We start from the raw sequence: 17,128 nt of genomic DNA, 5'->3' as shown, positions 1-17,128 counted from the left end.
CACATTCACCCACAAATTCTACCCTATGTTCTTACAAATGAGCTTCTCTCTCTTCCTGTTTCCAGACTAAATTAATACACCATATTCCTTGCCAAGGTATTTGAGGTTAGTGTTTTTTCAATAACTAAAACTCAAGACTATTAGTTTTTCAGAGAATTTAATCTCTTAGAAAATGACTTACTCCTCTACGATCCTCAGCTTGGGACTTGGGACTACACGCTGCCTACAGATGAAGAACTCCCGGCCTCCTCTCCCTCTCCAAATGGATGTCACCTCCTATTGTTTCCAGTAGTAAATGAAGCCACATTGCAGCAGGAAAAACAAGGACCTGATCTAGCGCAACAAGATCCAGGAGGACACCGAAGGTGCCATTGCCTTCTTTTATTCCAGTCCTTTCTACGGGCAGCAATATCTCAGCCTGAATGAGATACAGAAAAGTACAAATCACTGATTTATTTTTTTTAATCGCTACAAACAAGGTCTATCTTCTTTGAAAAATGTATTGTACAGTCACAGAAAATCGTTTCTGCATTGGAAAAGTCTATAGTTTTGAGAATGCAAATTTCACTTCTGGGCGACCAATATGGATTCATTATGAAGCTTAAACAACCAGCTTATTTTTAAATTGTAGAGGCGACCTGTCTTTAAAAAATCACAAGCAAGCTAATACTGAAGAGCCCAACAAAAGAAACTGTCCTGGTGCTTCCAACATTCTGTCGCTAACTGAATACACAGATCAAAGACAACCCACCAGCCAGATTCAGGAGTCTGAAGACTGATGACATAAATCCTTAAAGAGACTGGTAAATTACTTTCCAATGTTCTGAAAGCCTTTTGGTCAAATTCTTGCACTTTGCAGTCAGGGTGGGGAGAACTAGGCTCTTGTCAAAGTTATTACAGCTACTTACAGGTGAAGCTTTCTAAGAGCACAACTAAACATAGAATAGCACATCTTTAAAGCATATTAGTTCTTTGAGGGGATGAAGTGTCACAACAACAGAAGTACACATGAAATAAAAAGGAAATCAGTTAATGATTTTTATTAAATTTCAGTGTTTCATAAAATAAATATGGTATATAATATCAAACAGTGAGAAATAAAGCACAAGCATGAAAAGCATGGTAACAAAAGTTACACTCATGATGGTGTTTAATACTTAGCACTTTAGAAACCATAAAGCCTTTAATTATTTACAAGCAGCAAACTATCTAACATAATTTACAAAGTTGCAGCAGCCTAGTCAAGGAGTACTGGAAGGGGAAAAAAAAAATGGAGAGACCGCAATGGAAGACCTTCACTTCGCTCTATCTAGTTAGCACTTTATTACGTACCCTATTTTCCCCTTATGTACATAACTCTTTGTAACTTCCATTATTCTCAAAGTTTAATAATTACACCATACTGTATTTTAGAGCTCAGTTCATCTCTAGGATGGTGTAGTGCCTTTTGCACTTAAGAGATACATATTCAAGTAACACTTCAAATAAAAGTAAACATGTGCAAACCAAAGTTCTAAGCCTACATGACCCTCAGGTAGTAGTGTCAAACCGGATGCAGCAGGCGCACGTTGATAGATTAAATTAGGTAATAGCTACAGAAACCTACTCAGAAGTCTAGCCAGGGCCAAAAATGAGAAATGGGAATATTTAAAAAAAAAAAATTGAACCGAACTGCAAATATACCCTGTTACCACAGACAAAAATTTAATCTGCTGAAATACAAAGACATTTAAGGTCATAACTCAAGATTTAATATTTCAACATGAAAAGAAATCCAAGCCATTTGACTTATTTGGGCTTTTGAAACAAATGCAAATGTCTCTGTTTAAAAATTGCTTTTAAATGAGAAAAACAAATCAATATATATTAATATATCACCCAAAATAAAAAACATAACACACTCTTCATTTTAGAGCATGCTGCTCATTCAGAATAAAGACAGGACAAAGAAAGTAGAATTACATTTCATGATGTAATAAAAACATTAAAATTTGTGATCATTAAGTGCACCATCGTACAGGAGTAGCGTGCTCAGAGTGGAAATGTTCTACACCTACCAGAATCCATCTTTATTAAAGCAAACAAATCTTTAGGACACTACCTGAAACTGAAATCAGTAATAACTGTGCTCCATTCAGCTTGCCTTAAGTTTCAGTCAGGCGTATTCCAGCTAGTAGCACCTGTATGCCTCTTCATGATTGTATTCCAGAAATCTTTAAATTTGCGAACAATTTTCTTAAAAAAAGACTGGCTTTTGCAATCCTTGCAATGCTTATCCTAAACAGATACTGCACGTAAACTCTGTTCTGAGCAGCACAAGTTGGGGCTTTTTTCCAGAAATCTGAGAGCTGGACTTATGTTGGCAGTAGATACAGTACAACGATTTGATGTATTAAACAGTTCCTCAAAAAAGTCTGAAAGGAAGATTTCCCTAAAGACTGTTTAAAAACCAAACCAAACCCAAGACACTTCACCCAAGATCTGTTCAATCCTTCTACTGAAGTTCGGAGCTTGCCAACTTTAAGAATGACAGGAAAAAGAAGGGAATGAGGAGGAGAGGAAACAGAACTAAATTATTCCCAATCTGTACCGATGAAAAGCTTCAAGTAAAAGGAAATCCACTTGTTAAAGATCTTGCTACATGCACAGTCCCTCATCAGTTGAAAGCCACAGTAGTTAGCATTGGGTGTAACAGCAGATTTATCATTCATAAAAAACACTGGCAAAGTTCCTTCATTCTTAATAACTTGCATCCACGGTTTCTGTTTAGAAGCTTCTTAAAAAATGTTTATGGTTCTGCACATTTCATACCAAACTGGAGGAAAATGGTAAACATGTCTTCTTTCGATGCAATCCCATTCAGCAATCTTCTCCCCAAGAACTCAGTGTCATTTACGAGTCTGAGTCTTCTTTGGCACTGCAGGTCGCTTGGCTTGCCACAAGTGGTTATGAATAGTAAGAGCATCCACACTGACAGACATGGTTTTGGCTGGAATCACGTTAAACTGTTTTCTGTCCGAACTGTACTTATAAAGTTTGTCAATCATTTTCTTGGTGATGCTCTTTGGCCCTGTTCCAGTCAGCTTGTAGATTTCTTCAGTGTCAGGATAGTAGCAATAAAGTGCTCTAAACTGGCAGCCAGCATCACGGAACAAAATGATGTAGTGGTTGGCATCACATTTTTCTAGTTCCTGCATTAAAAATAAAAATAAAAAAATATATACATAGATTGTTCACAGTCAAAATTCCCGTATTATGCCAAGCTTTAAGCTTCCACATATAGCTGAATAAGTGTTTAAAGTTTTTTGAAACACTAGATCAGTAACTGTGATTTTCAGTCCTTCTATAAACTTACGAGTTGAACTCTTAATACAGGATCGTGTTTTCCAGAAGTCCATACAGTCATGGGAAGTAAAGGATTCTCAATACAGGTACATTTTAGGAAATGGCATTCGCCACAATGCATCAGTGGGATTACGAAATGAGAATTACAGATACATTTTATTGCGAGTGCATTAATAATTCTGTATTTTAATGTTTACCTCTAATATTGAATTCTTATGTGGTTCATTCACTTTTCCAGCAAGACAGCAATGAGATATAGCATTGTGAATAATAGGTTTGTTTGATTTGCTGCTGGGTTCCTTAAATAATTTTGGACCTAAGGAAAATAAATAAGTAAAAATTATTTGCCCTGCATTTATGAACATTAAGATTTTCATTCATCAAAGTGAAAAAAAAACCAACCTTAAATATTTTTCTACAATAACTTACTTTTAGAGATATTAAAGAGAACAAAATACACCCGACAACTTCTCAAAAATAGCAACGTGTCACATCAAACATACCACAGCTTTTTGTGACCTGCTATTCATAACAAATGCTCAAACGAAAACAAAATAGTGACCTGTGTATTCTGCCACTGAAGCAATAGAAGATGCTGTTGAAGCGTTCTCCCAATCTCTCTCTGTGTTCCTGCTAGGATTTCTGCTCAGTATTGGTAAGGACTCCATAGATTCAACTCTGTTGCGGGAAAAACAAATTAAAAAAAAAAAGATATGCCGAGATTTGGGTTTTTTTCCCCCTCCAATCTTAAATTCACCAGTCACTGGCCCTGAATGGAACAGGCTATTGGCCCTTTTCCTCCCCCACCACAGTCAGATTCTCCCTGCTAGATTATCAAAGCAAAATTCTATTATTCCTTTAGGAGAAAACAAACCAAAATTGCAAGTTTGTACAGAACATCGGAGTTGGCAGCCACATAAAATAGAAGATGAATTCACTAATTACTATTGTGCCTCTCTGCCAGTGAACTGAAGGAAACCACACTGAATCCCAACACTATTTCATAACATAGTAAAAAAATTAAAAAATTAAAATTAAGCCTATCTCTTTACCTCTGAGACGGTGTGCCACCAGAGTGTACGCTTTCAGGTTCAGTTGTTGCTGCTGAGGCCAAAGAAAGACTGGAACCAGACTGAGCACTGCTCAAATTATCAGCTACAAAATAAAAGAGAAAATGTGAAACACATTTTGTTAAAGCAGATTTGCAGACTTGGTGAGAGCAAACAAATCAAAATATTTACGTGTGGAAGAACACTTTGTCCCTGAATCGCTGTAAGATTCTTCACGATGGACCGACTTTGGCCTGGGTTTTTTGGGCTTTGATTTGGGCTTTCCAAGCCCTTGCTCCTCCAAAATTTGCTGCTGCTTTTTCCTTAGATATTCTTGCTTGATAAGTTCTCTTCGAGCCTTCTCTTCTTCTTTCCGTATTCGGTCCTCCTCAGCTTTGCGACTGAAAAGCAAACACAACATTATAAGCAACATATAGTAATTTTCCTCATCTTAAAGATAAAAACAAGTATTCTTTTCCACATAGTATTACCGAGCTTCGTCTCTTTTTTGTTCAACTTCAGCCTCCAATTGCTGTTTCCGAATCCGAGCCTCCTCAGCTTTGCGCTGCTGTTTTAAAAGGAATGCTGCACGTTTTTTCGCGAGCTCATCTTCTGCTTTCTGTTCATCCTGCAAAATTCATAGGGATAGAGTTTTAAAGAATAGAAGAAAATATATCAAGCTGGACATCACAAGATTGCTGAGGATTCCAGGAAGATTTTAGGAAAACATAAGCTATTACTTTTGGAGATCTTTACATTTTTAGAATTGATGAGTGTAAATCAGAACTGTATTGAACTTTTCATTGCTCAAGAATAATTTAAGAGACAGTTTTAGTGTTCCCTTAAGTCTGCGAGGAGAAAAAAAAACAACACACAAATGGGTCTCATCTTACTCTAACCTGTTTTGAAGTACGCCTAACCAGCACAAAACCTTCTAGAACTGCAAAGTACAATGCAACTACCACGTGGGCTAGGATGGACAGCACAAATAATCCCAGCATAATGATAACCTTTGAGTCATTATTAATCACACTATACAAAAGCAGAAGTCAAATTCATTGAGATTGAGACAGCCTAGCTCGACTTTCTTGAAACAGAAATTAAAACAAAAGTATTGTCATGTCAGCACATTTAAGGTATTTACAATAAGCATTGCTAAGCACAGATGAAGATATTAAATGTTCTGATAGTAGTTTGGAACTTCACTAGAAGGAAGAGACATGTTTTTTACTTGCATCTGCAGCCATACAACTAAACTCTCCATTAGAGCCCTCGACTTTTAGGCTGTTAGGCTGCTCAAAATCGGAGAAATTTGGGTGCAAATGCCAAAAAACGACACTTCAGACTCTCAGCTCCCTGACAAGTTTTAAAACCTATTCAGCAGGCTTTTACTGGATACCCGTGTTCCATCAGAATTTTTTGTTTCAGTTGATAAAGGTTCACAGAATGCTGGGATTTCGAAACAGTAAACTCTTCCCATTGCATTCTATGATTCTTTTGTGCTAAGTATTTACAACATGTTTGTATGTTTGTCTCAGAAAAAAACCAAAGGGAACGAGAAGAAAAGCCAGGTTAATCCTGGTTCCTAGTAAAGTTAATGAGAGCCAGGATATCATACGTTAAGTAAAAAACTTTTTTCCCCACAAGTAATTCTTTTCCAATGCAGTTTTGTAAAATCCTAATATTGCAACCAGAATGTACTGCTTTCCACCAGCAGATTGAAGAATGAAGTGGAAAAAAGTTCTAATGCGGGGCAAATGTGTAACAATAACCAAATATACAAAGGTAATATATTTACCTTGAAGAAAAAACCCACACCAGACTTCTGATCACCTTCACTAATTATATCCGTAGAGCTATCCTGGTTTTCAAGTTCTCCTTCATCTGGAGCTTTTAAGTCAGACAAGTCTACTTCAATGAGATTAGCCTTGCTCCTCAGTGGCTCATCCACTGGGACATTTTCTTTTCCTGAGCCATCAGAAGAATTCAACCCTGTTTCCTTGAAGCTGTTATTCACCTCTTTGCTCATTTCAGAAATAATATTTGCATCTTTGGAGGTGGAGAGAACAAGTGCCCGTTGATTGCTCTCATCATGAAGTCTATAGGTATCAAAGAAACACTTTTCTTGAGAACCACTTCCATGATCAGGACTATTTTCCAAGCTGATTTCTGTTGGTGTCTTCGGCAAGCTGTTGGATGGAAACGGTCTTAAATGCGGTACGGTTTCTAGACTTTGTGTTGGGGTTTTAACACGTGCTGAATTTTGTTGTCTGTCTTTAGTGACTTTCAGATCAGCAGGTCTTCCTGATCGAGGACTCCTTCCTTGACCAAATCGAGGTGGTTTACGAAGACTGTTCATTCCAGTTGGAGACAGAGGCTCAACAAAGTGAATTGATGGTTTTACCTTTTGGTCCTGAGAGTTACTTCTGGTTCCTGGTGATGGCACTGATGGAGATTTCATAAGTAGTTCCTGTTGCTGAGAAATCTTTAATATAGCCTGCTGAAGCGTACTGATTGTTTCATTTAGTTTTTCAATAGAAACATCACATTCATTTATATCCACTTCAGTAACACTGTCTTCTAGGAGGGCAACAGAAATAATTTTACTTTTTTCCAAGTCATGTATAGCAGCAGAGTCTTTTGGTTTATGTTGCTCAGCAAAAGCTATGCTTTCTTGCATTTTTACTTTTGTTACTTCTTGAGAATCATTAAGCATTTCTTCTCTCTCCTCCTCTTTCACAAGAAACTCCTCAGATTTGGAACCCAAAGAAACTTCATCTAAGTCTTCACCATTGTGCCGAGAATATTCTTTTGCAAAATGTTCTGGTTTAAGTGGTTGTGGAACATCAGGCGATTTCCCTTTTTTAACAACATGCAAGAAAGCTGCCTTGCCCAATTTTAGTCGCTGCCTTGCTGATAAGGCTTCCATCTTCTTCTTCTGAGCTTCTATTGCCCTTCGTTTCTCTTCCAACTGCATATGAAGCTGCACCAATTCAGAAGCTAGAAGATTAACGTTATCTTTATTTTGTCTGTTGGGGCTTTGCTCTCTTTTTTGTTTCCATGTGGTCAGTGGTGCTGGGCAGCTTTCTGATCCATCTGGTGTGGTCTTTTGTGAACTACTTGTGCTGGACTTTGTTTCATAGCTATTAAGTCTCTGAAGCTTTCGTTCTGCAAAATTGGTCATTCGGACACTCCCACTAGCCATTGACACACTGCTAACTTGAGAAATTGTACTCAAACATGGGCTGGAACGTCCACTAGCATCATCCTTATCTTCATGTTCTTTTACCTTCATATCTTCTTGCAATTTTGCAGATTCTTCCTCACCAATGTATTTAGTGACTATAGGATGGTCATCTATGACTACCAAATCCTGGTCAGCGTCTTCTATGTCTAAGAGATCTGAATCAGAGTCCTGTCTCACCATAGTCCATGTAGTATCCGGAACATGCGAATTGAGACTTTTCACATAACTTACATTGACTTTACTTGCTATGTCATCATCAGATTTAGCAGCATGAAGAAAAAATCCTCCAATGGATAGCTCCTGAGTGGAAGGATCTAAACTGCTACTAGCCAAAGGTCTGGAAGCTTCTAACCCTGCCTCCACCAGTGCCACTGAGTCTACAGTGCTAGGATCTGCAACTGGAGTGAAATCAGAACTAGAAATTGGAGTAAAAGTCCTATTGAGGTCATGGTCACCATGACTATTTGTTTTCTTGCGGATCAAAGGCAAGTGTCCCTCATTTAATCTCTTTGTTATAAAACTCCTTTGTTTCCCCTCCCCACATTCATCCTCTTTATTGATTATCTGTTTTTCCTTTGCTGGTTTTAGAACTGCAGGCATTAAAGGCTCCAGGTAAAAACTGTCTGGTTTGCTTTCTGAAGTCTCACTATTTGTTTTTGGAGACCATGCAGTTGCAACTATGCTGGGCACCCTGGCTGATGCATTCTGCAATTCAAGATCACCACGGTTTGGCCTTTCTTCAGATCTGATTATTGCAATAAGCTCTTCATCTTCATCCTCAATTTCAACATTGTTCAGCAAGCTCTTCCCATTAGTTTTCATCGATGGAGGATGAGGCTGATTTTTTGGAGTTACATTAACAATGTTTGAAGCAAGGCTGTCTTTGCTGATTGATCTAGCCAGGCTAACGCTATCACCAGACCCAGGGTCCACATCACTACTGGCAGAATGATGAAGAGCAAATGGTGTTGGCTGAGACAAAGGCCTAGAAAAGATAAGAACAGTCTACTGACGCTTAAGGACATAAAGTTACAATTTGCTGAACTAAGGACCATGATATAGACAGCTAAAATTTTTGCTCCATTTGAAAAATGTATCCTGTGTCAAAAGTGACCGGCAATACTAAATAGCAACTTCAGATACTTAAACTGAAAATCACGTTTAAAGTATTTTCAATTGCAACCCTAACATCAGTCAACTCTGAAAATGTACATTAAAAGAAAACAAAATTAAGCGACTCTCAGTCTAGTTCTAAGGAAGTGATACCACATTACTATAATGAAATTGTCACAGTACCCTTTCATTAAACAGTATTGCAATACTTAAATGCATCTGTTACCTGGGTTTCCTCTCTGGCCATGCAAGAACTGAACCTCGTGGCTGCCCGTCAACACGGGTCAGAGAATTAGAACGATGCCGATGACCTGAAATATTTTTTAAATTGTTAATGGTTTAGAAATGGTCTTTAAACTAGCACTCTTACTTTATTTAATAGCAAACATAATAAACTCTTTCACCAAGAGATGGCAGCAGAAAATAGATTTGCTGAAATATTAAAAGACAGACAGACAGTCAAAGCCTGAAAAAATACAATGAAAAGTGACCACATATACATATCCGACTTTTGGATTTCCAAACATGAACCTGTTCAATTTGCTTTCCCTGTCAGCCCCCCAATCTTAAAAAAAAAAAAAAAAAAAAAAAAAGAAAAAAGAAAAGAAAAAAAGTCCTCATTGCATGTTGTTAGAGCCTAAGCAATTGGAATGTTTGGTCGGTACCTTAGCTGATAAAAGAAAAGAAATCCTGAACATCTCTGTGTAAGTATAAAATCTAGGTTTTCAGTAATTAAAAAAATGTTTAGGCAAAACATGTCAAGTACTAGAATGAGTTTGTCATTCTGGATGACAATCTTCCTTCCCAAGACTTTTGCTAGTCTTATGAACATTTGACAAGTGGCTTTTTCCTTTATTTCCACAGAACTGACTTTATTAGTCTTAATTTCTTGCACTTGAGATTCTGAGAAATAAGCTTATTTGTGAGAGAAAGAAAATTTTACAAATCCAGTAACTTTCCTAAAAGATCTTTAAAATCTTTTAATGCAAACGAAGATGATTTACTCAAACTAAACATGCTTACCACTTGGCTGACTGCTGCAGTTTAATTCAATTTTAGATCATTCACATATATGAACTTATATTTTTATTCATTACTGTATTGACATTGATGGTCACTGCCTGTTGAAATGCAAATTCAAGGTAGACTTACCAGGGCTGTCTTCTCCCTGTAAAGATTTTTGTTGCTTTTGTCTCAAAGGGAGCAGTGGATGGGAAGGGCTAAAGGCAGGGCTTCCTCCTTTGCCACTAATTCAGGAAAGCAAAAATGCATTACTACAAGAAATTTTTTTCTATAATGAGAGAAATTATATAGTTGCAAAGTTACACGAGTAATAGTTACCCCCATCCTCTTTAAAATACAATAATATATCATTAATTTTAATGTTAAAGAAGTTACTTAAAGAGAAGAAAAGGTTTTGACACATAACAATACAAAAGTAAACCTACTACCTGAAATTAAACTATTTAAGTTTCTAAATACAGCAGATTTAAAAGGTAGCTTATGTAAATAGTACATTAGAGACAAAGTAAATGCTGAAATAACTTACTGGTTGCCATCAAACTTGGTCAGCTCAAAACCCTTGTCATTAACCTTCTTGTACATTAGATCCTATTTAAGTTGGTTTTCACATCACCATTTATAGAATATGGCTAGTAAAGATGAGCTGCTTGAACAGTTGTCATGTTTCACATCTTTTTCAAAATAGAAGTTAGACTAACTTCTTCTAGCATGCAACGGTGACATTTACTGGTGGGGCTTATTGGCATTTGCCAAGCAAAGATCAAATGTAACAGTGCAAAGTGTTTCTTTGAACTTGAGAATTGAGAATATTTTAGAGGCTGACTGCACACAACTCAAATTCACCCAGCTTCTGGCAGAGTCAGAACATTTAGCAGCAGAAATTCCTAGGTTATCCAAATGGAAGCATAAATTGAAGATTAGTCTAAATAACATGAAAACAGACTTACAGATAGTCAGGCTCCTCAGGGTGCAGGTAGTACCTACTGCAAACTTCAGGGCCTGTCTGAGCCGAGGGCTGCAAGTCTGCTGGACTTGTACTCGCAGGGCTAGCCATGAAACTTCGCTTAGTTGCGTTGGAAATGGGAACAGGTGGACGACTGCTCTTTTGCTGCAACACTGTTTTAACTGTGCATATATTTATAATGTTAACACAACTTATACTAGCCTTTAAAGTAACAAAACAGAACAGGAAGTTTTTAGATTGCAGTACGTTAGAATGAAAACTTTACGGCAGAACACTAAAATGAAACCTGAAGTACTAGTCTTTATTTAAAATATGTATTTTATGGTGACCTGAACGGAAAGAAAGTTACAAGTAAATAATTAGTGGTTTTAGGGAAAAAATTACCTATCTCATTCAAAAAATTAGAACTCAAGTGGATCTAGGACTAACTTTCCTTCCATTTTCACTGCTTTCAAAGATCCCCAGCAAGCAGAAAGTTTGGGTAGAAACAAAATTCGAAAGGAAACACCACTGTGCAACAGTTTCATTGTAATGTTAAGTATTGTTTTTTAAATAACATACTAACATTCGTCAAGAGTTAAAAACCTACCATCTTTTATTTCCTGAATATCTCTTGGTTGTACAAAGTCTGGTTTGACATTCTCAAACCACCAGAAGAGTTCCGCAATGTATACCATGACATTAGGCTAAAACAGAAAAAAAGAAAAGACACCTCACAATAACAAAACATTTATGATTTACCCACATTTTATTTAAAAATATATCCTTCGTTATGGTTCTTACCTTTAAAACCAAAGGAGCATATAACATGTCCTCCAACGTGAGGTAAAAGCATTTGTTTAGATATTCATTTGAGAATTCTCTCAGAAGTTGAATGTTATAGAGGCTGTCTGCAATTGATGTTACCTCCTTCAAACAAATATCTAGGAAGGTGAGAAAGACGAGGAAGTTACAACACTATTCCAATGTATTAACCTTCCATCCACAACTAACAGAAACAGTACATACAGGAACTTCACAGACTGCTTATACACCATCATTTAATATTTATCGGTTACCAGTGACATTTCTCTACCTGTTAAATATCAGAGGGATAGGAAAAGGAGAAAGAAAAAACATAGATAAAACAGTATCAATTTTGCATTCATTTTAGAATCCATATAGGATTCTGTCTATCACAGCAACAGAAAAGGTAAGCAGGCTACAAAGAACACACATAATGACAAAATACAAAAGCAATTAAAAACAGACATCTTGATTTGCAAATAATAAAAGGTTACTCCTAGGATTCAGAGTGCTGGTTCCTTCTGAAAACATTCAGGAGCTCTGCAAGGTACAACATATCTGAGAATTTAAAAACCAATATAAAATGTTGATTTGTAGAAGTTAAATGCAACAAGGACATTGAATTATTAAGAAAAACATTTTCTGGGAAAGAGAACTCACATTTGCAATGCTGAAGAGTGACAATTGCTGAAGACTGGGAGAAACTATTCTAAAATCTAGATTTTACAATGTCAAATTATGTACTCCTACAGAAGAACATGAGAATTATCAGCTGACAGTAGTGGACATGTATTCCTTTTTTACGGTCTATTGAAACCAAGCTCAGTTATGTGAACAAAGAAAGCCATATCATCTAGATCTATAAAAGAAAGGATTATTTTGTAGCTCATAATATACAGGGCAGAGCCTTCTAAATACAGCAAGTAAAAAAACAAAATCAAAGAGAGGTTACTTTTAAAATACACTGATGCAGATTCCATATGTGACCTGACTAACTTGCTGTAGTCCACTACTTATTAGATGTGTTGCATTTTCATTTGATAATGTATTTCTAGTTCAACTTTCAAAGATTGAAGAAATATTTTTTTTTTTTTTAGAAGCCTTTATTACCTACCATCTAGTTTCATTTGTTCTGGACAATAGTAGTGTATCACAGCTAGAAGAGCAGCACCATCGCTACCATCCTTCATCAAATCTTCAAGCAAAGGAAAGTAAGGTAATTGCCTGCTTGAAAGATGGTCTCTTCGGTAACGCACCTAACAAAAGAAAACAAGTGTTCATAGGATGCTAAGAAAAAGAAAAAAAAAAAAGGAAAAAGGAATTTTTGTTAAGCACTGAAAACTCTTTTCGGTGGATCCTTTATAGCATTCTGCTCTAAGTCAAAAACAATTTATAAGGTTAACTTTTCTCTCAATGGAAGCCAATTCTGAAGAATACGGTGCTTCCCTTTTAATCATTCTCCTCGTATCTGGAAGCAATCCGTGCTGCTGAATTCCTAGCTTCATTCACACATTTTAACTTATTACAAGCAATTTAAGTCATAATCCTTCCACAGAGATGCACGAATGCAGCAGATCCAAAGAAAGAGACACAGATAACTACATGAAAACACTTAAAGCTTGGGGGGGAAAAAAAAAAAACAAACAAACCAAAACAAAACAAAACCACACACAGCAAAAAAATAATTCAGATGAGCTAGCAATTTCTCATACATTACCTACATCCACAGACTTGCCACCATGTCCGCAGACAGCAAAGTTCTCTCAGAGAGATTCAGAACATCGTATGTCTGGCAAGCCAGTATACAATACTAATGTCATGCAAAAGAAAGAAACATGGCCTCTTCCAAAAATGGTCAGCAAGAGGAGCTAGTAGGCCTTTTAAATCGATGGCAAAACTCTCCTTGATTTCAGTATAAATCAATATCAAACTCTTCTGCAAACCACCCCCTAGCCCTCGTGCAATTTGGAGCATAGCTGAAGAGTAGCTAAAGCCAGTCAACTAAAGAACAAATCTTGGCATTGCTTCTTGCAATTTTTGCAAGAAAAGTTTTAGTTTTATTTACTAAGCATCCACACGCTAGCTAGAGTAGAAGGCTGTATCTAAGTTTGAGCAGCAAAGTGATCAGGCAAGCAAAAGAACAATACACTACAGAGCCTAGCAGAAATACCTTTCAGTGCTGGAAAAAGATTCCTTTTACACCTTAGTGCATGTATATCGCTTAGCATCTAACTATCTTGACTGATGTGCTGGCCTAACATGCAGATATACAGAGAATGTATTTAATCATCAGAGGAAAGTTGGATTTTACCAATGGTATCATACACTTTCCAAGACAACCTGGGAGAGCTCTCTACACAAACACACACATACTCACATGTGTCAATTTAGGATGGCACAGGCTGAGAAAAAAATCCATTCAAAGGAACGAAGTCACTTATAATCAGAGTAATAAGAACCCGCTTCATTTATTTATTTGGCACCAATATAAACACGCTATGTTAAGTTTCCCTGGCAAAGGCAAGTGACTCTAAAAGCTATCTCTATATGCTAATGCTATTTTTCCTTCTCCTTTTACCAGGTGCAAATTATTTTTTTTCCCCAGCCTGGAGCACTCCACAAATATGTAATGGAATGTGAATCATACTGTACCACACGAGCATATTCCACTGGTTCCAGCATGCAGTGCGATATGGCATGCATCAGATCAGGCTTACACAAAAAGAAATAGTGAGATATACGATGGTGATTATTCAAACAAGAAACAAATCAAATGCATTAGCAACATCCATTATGCACTGGTAATGCGGTCATTAAGTCTGATAAAACAAGTATGCACACTAAGGTGAACTGGTTAGCTTAAAAGGTTCATCGTTTATCCACTTAGTCGAACTAAGCATATTAAAGACAAACTTCAGAAATTTCTTTTTAAACTTTAATTCCTCCTGTATTTAAAGTAGATATAAATATTGCCTTTCCAATAGGCTTAAATGGGATTTAAACCAACTACAGTCAATACTGAGAACTAAAATCGATAAGAATTTCTTGTTTATTTTAGCTTTGGTGAAAAAGCACAGATTTATCATCAAGGAGGGTTTTTTTATGGACTTAATTAAATTCCTTATTTTTTTGCTCAACTATTATTCTCTTAACTATTCAAGCCTTTTATACTGAAAATTCTGAATTCTTTCTTATATTCTAAAAAGAGTTTTGTAGTTTGTTCCCTCCCCCATGCATACAATTAACGACATTTGTATACATTAAAGTGCAGAAATGGGTGCTACTGAAATAGAGATAACTCTATTTAAAAAAAAAAAAATCACAAAAGAAAAAAAATGCAGAAGTAACACAGCATGACAACTACTATGGAGACTGCAAAATCTGTCAGTAAATCAGTATAATCTAAGTGGTACTGGACTAGCAGCGAGATAACCTCTATTTACTCCTTCCTTTACCACCAACTTGCTCAATGATATCCTGCAAGTCAATTCCATTCCTGTAGTTTCTTCTACTCCCACCCAGTTGTCTCTTTAGACAAAACATAAACCTACTCAACTTCCTTGAAGGGCTATCAAATGTATGCCTCAAATACAGATGCAACCTTTAAGCACACTAGAACGTAAGTGATAAGCATTAGGTCAACACTTCGTTACATATTGGTGCAGGTCATTAAACGAGGCTGGAGGACAGGGCTCTGTCACAGATTTTATTAGCCTGCAGGTCCCTACTCGAATTTCCTTTATTTCGGACATTTAAAGTTTTTACTGTGGTCCATACATTTGGTTCAAACAAATACAGGATTATGAGGCAGCAGAGTGGGACCGAGCTCTCTGTGGAAAGGCAGAGAGATTGTGGGGACAGGTGACTGCCTGATCACGCCTGCCTTTTCCAAGTGCACTGCTCTTTGGAATTTGCAACCAAGACAACAGATCTCATCTTCCCAGCGAGAAAATGAAAAACACCAAATCCAGCAAGTGCAGGAGAAAGGGTATCGAGGCTAAGGAAAGCAAAGGAACAAAGAAAAATCTCTGCAAGTTGAAATAAAACCAGGAAACTCAGCCAAAACCAAGCAGGGTTGTATACTAGGAGTACAATTTCATTTTTTTATATATATATAGTGTAATTGATACCCCATTTTCACACTTCACCATAAAGAAAGTATTTTGTTCTGCGATGTAAAATACCGATTCTGTCTTTCCTCCCATTATGCCAGCTTCAGTCTCATTAATTTACCATACAATTCCAGCAACTGTCATAACAGGTCCAAACTGGTTTGTCAAATCTTCTAACCCCATCTCAATGAATAACGGTGTTCTGGTTTTGACAGATTTACAAACCTGTGCAAGAGCAGGTGCAAGAGCAGTGCAAGAGCGTTATTTAATGAACTACTGCAAACATGTGGGTAGCTTAACTATGGATTCAAAGATTAAGCAACCATTTAAACCGACCAGCTTTTATATCACCTTAGTGCTGTGATCAATTGCCTACTTACAACAAAAATAGTAAATGCAACCATTTCAACTGTTGTTAATTTTCTATTTTTTTGCTGCTACTCCATATCCCTCACTCCTGCACTGTGGAAACAATTTTGAAATGCTGTAAAGTGATTATGCTATATGCTGTACAGTATGCAAAAATCATGTTATGAAAACTAAGCCTGATGACCCAAAAGCTTGCACAGTTTGGTTTGTTTTTTTTTTCTTTTCAAAGACTGTCTAAGAAGCAGTGTAATGGAAGCAAACACTCTGAAGAAATTTAAAGCGCCATGATTTTGTGGATGACAACTGGTGTAAAAGTAGTTCACTTACAGGTACTAATTTCCAATACCATTTGGAAGGAGACTGCTCAGGAAGCAAGGAAAGGAACGTAGGAATAGGAAAGGAACATCAGCAATGCAAGTTAAAAGCAGTAATACTTAAATGCACTTCAGCAATAAACACTTTCATATTTTAGAGGGGCTGTAGCCTAGAAATTTAGATTTAAAAATATTTAAATGGGACCCAAAAGCCAATAGAGAGTCAAATAGTTAAAGGGATCCTTCAGACCACACATGAACTTGTAAATGAAACAGCTCTCTACCCCTTATCATTGAAGTATTCATACATAAAAAGCACATAAAAAACCTTTGCCACTAACATGAAAGTTAAACAATTGTGCCTTGTTCATATGTCACACTTCTATCCCATTTATGCAGCAATGCCAGTTTGAGGAAAAAAACATAGCAGTTTTTCTCAAGGCTTCATCAAATCATAAATTGGGAGCTCAGATAGCTGATATACATTACGTTTGAGAAAGATCTATTTTACATTCTCCAGAAATGAAAGTGTACTATATTTTGCCATGTTAGTGCATTGTGATACAATTCCAAGGGAAAAAGGCAGAAAAACCTACAAACACACACATTTAACATTTGAATGCCAAGAGTATGCTTAGTAGATAGAATTTGAATAAGGCTCTGAATATACATTAGACAATTAACCCATGCAAAATGAATATGCCCCAAGAGCTTTCAAAATATATATTTTGTGCTGTGAAAGCCGAGTCATATTTACCCATGTAAAGCTGATACAAGTTATTTTAAGTTGAAACAAGCTATTTTAG

The 17,128-nt window shown here is 36.7% G+C and overlaps 1 protein-coding gene across 3 annotated transcripts in view; it reads right to left on the bottom strand.

Annotated features, from left to right (window-relative positions):
* Window positions 1-1,054: 1,054 nt before the first annotated feature.
* CAMSAP1 (calmodulin regulated spectrin associated protein 1) overlaps window positions 1,055-17,128 on the bottom strand; it is a 28,854-nt gene continuing 12,780 nt past the window's right edge. For 2 of the 3 annotated variants that reach the window (XM_075519344.1, XM_075519342.1), the window contains exons 6-18: window positions 12,642-12,783; window positions 11,525-11,664; window positions 11,331-11,427; window positions 10,725-10,902; window positions 9,907-10,001; window positions 8,981-9,065; window positions 6,193-8,626; window positions 4,886-5,022; window positions 4,587-4,795; window positions 4,398-4,500; window positions 3,908-4,026; window positions 3,543-3,661; window positions 1,055-3,191 (exon numbers count right to left, since the gene is read on the bottom strand). In XM_075519344.1, coding sequence (XP_075375459.1) covers window positions 2,889-3,191; window positions 3,543-3,661; window positions 3,908-4,026; window positions 4,398-4,500; window positions 4,587-4,795; window positions 4,886-5,022; window positions 6,193-8,626; window positions 8,981-9,065; window positions 9,907-10,001; window positions 10,725-10,902; window positions 11,331-11,427; window positions 11,525-11,664; window positions 12,642-12,783 — 4,161 coding nt within the window. In that variant the 3' untranslated portion in view covers window positions 1,055-2,888. The remainder of the gene's footprint in view (window positions 3,192-3,542; window positions 3,662-3,907; window positions 4,027-4,397; window positions 4,501-4,586; window positions 4,796-4,885; window positions 5,023-6,192; window positions 8,627-8,980; window positions 9,066-9,906; window positions 10,002-10,724; window positions 10,903-11,330; window positions 11,428-11,524; window positions 11,665-12,641; window positions 12,784-17,128) is intronic. The other variant, XM_075519343.1, reaches the window with a different exon arrangement.

The sequence above is a fragment of the Mycteria americana genome, chromosome 17 (genome assembly GCF_035582795.1).
Source record: "Mycteria americana isolate JAX WOST 10 ecotype Jacksonville Zoo and Gardens chromosome 17, USCA_MyAme_1.0, whole genome shotgun sequence".
Taxonomy (NCBI): Eukaryota; Metazoa; Chordata; class Aves; order Ciconiiformes; family Ciconiidae; genus Mycteria; species Mycteria americana.
The sequence above is the reverse complement of the archived record's forward strand: the minus strand, read 5'-3'. Positions and strand labels throughout refer to the sequence as shown.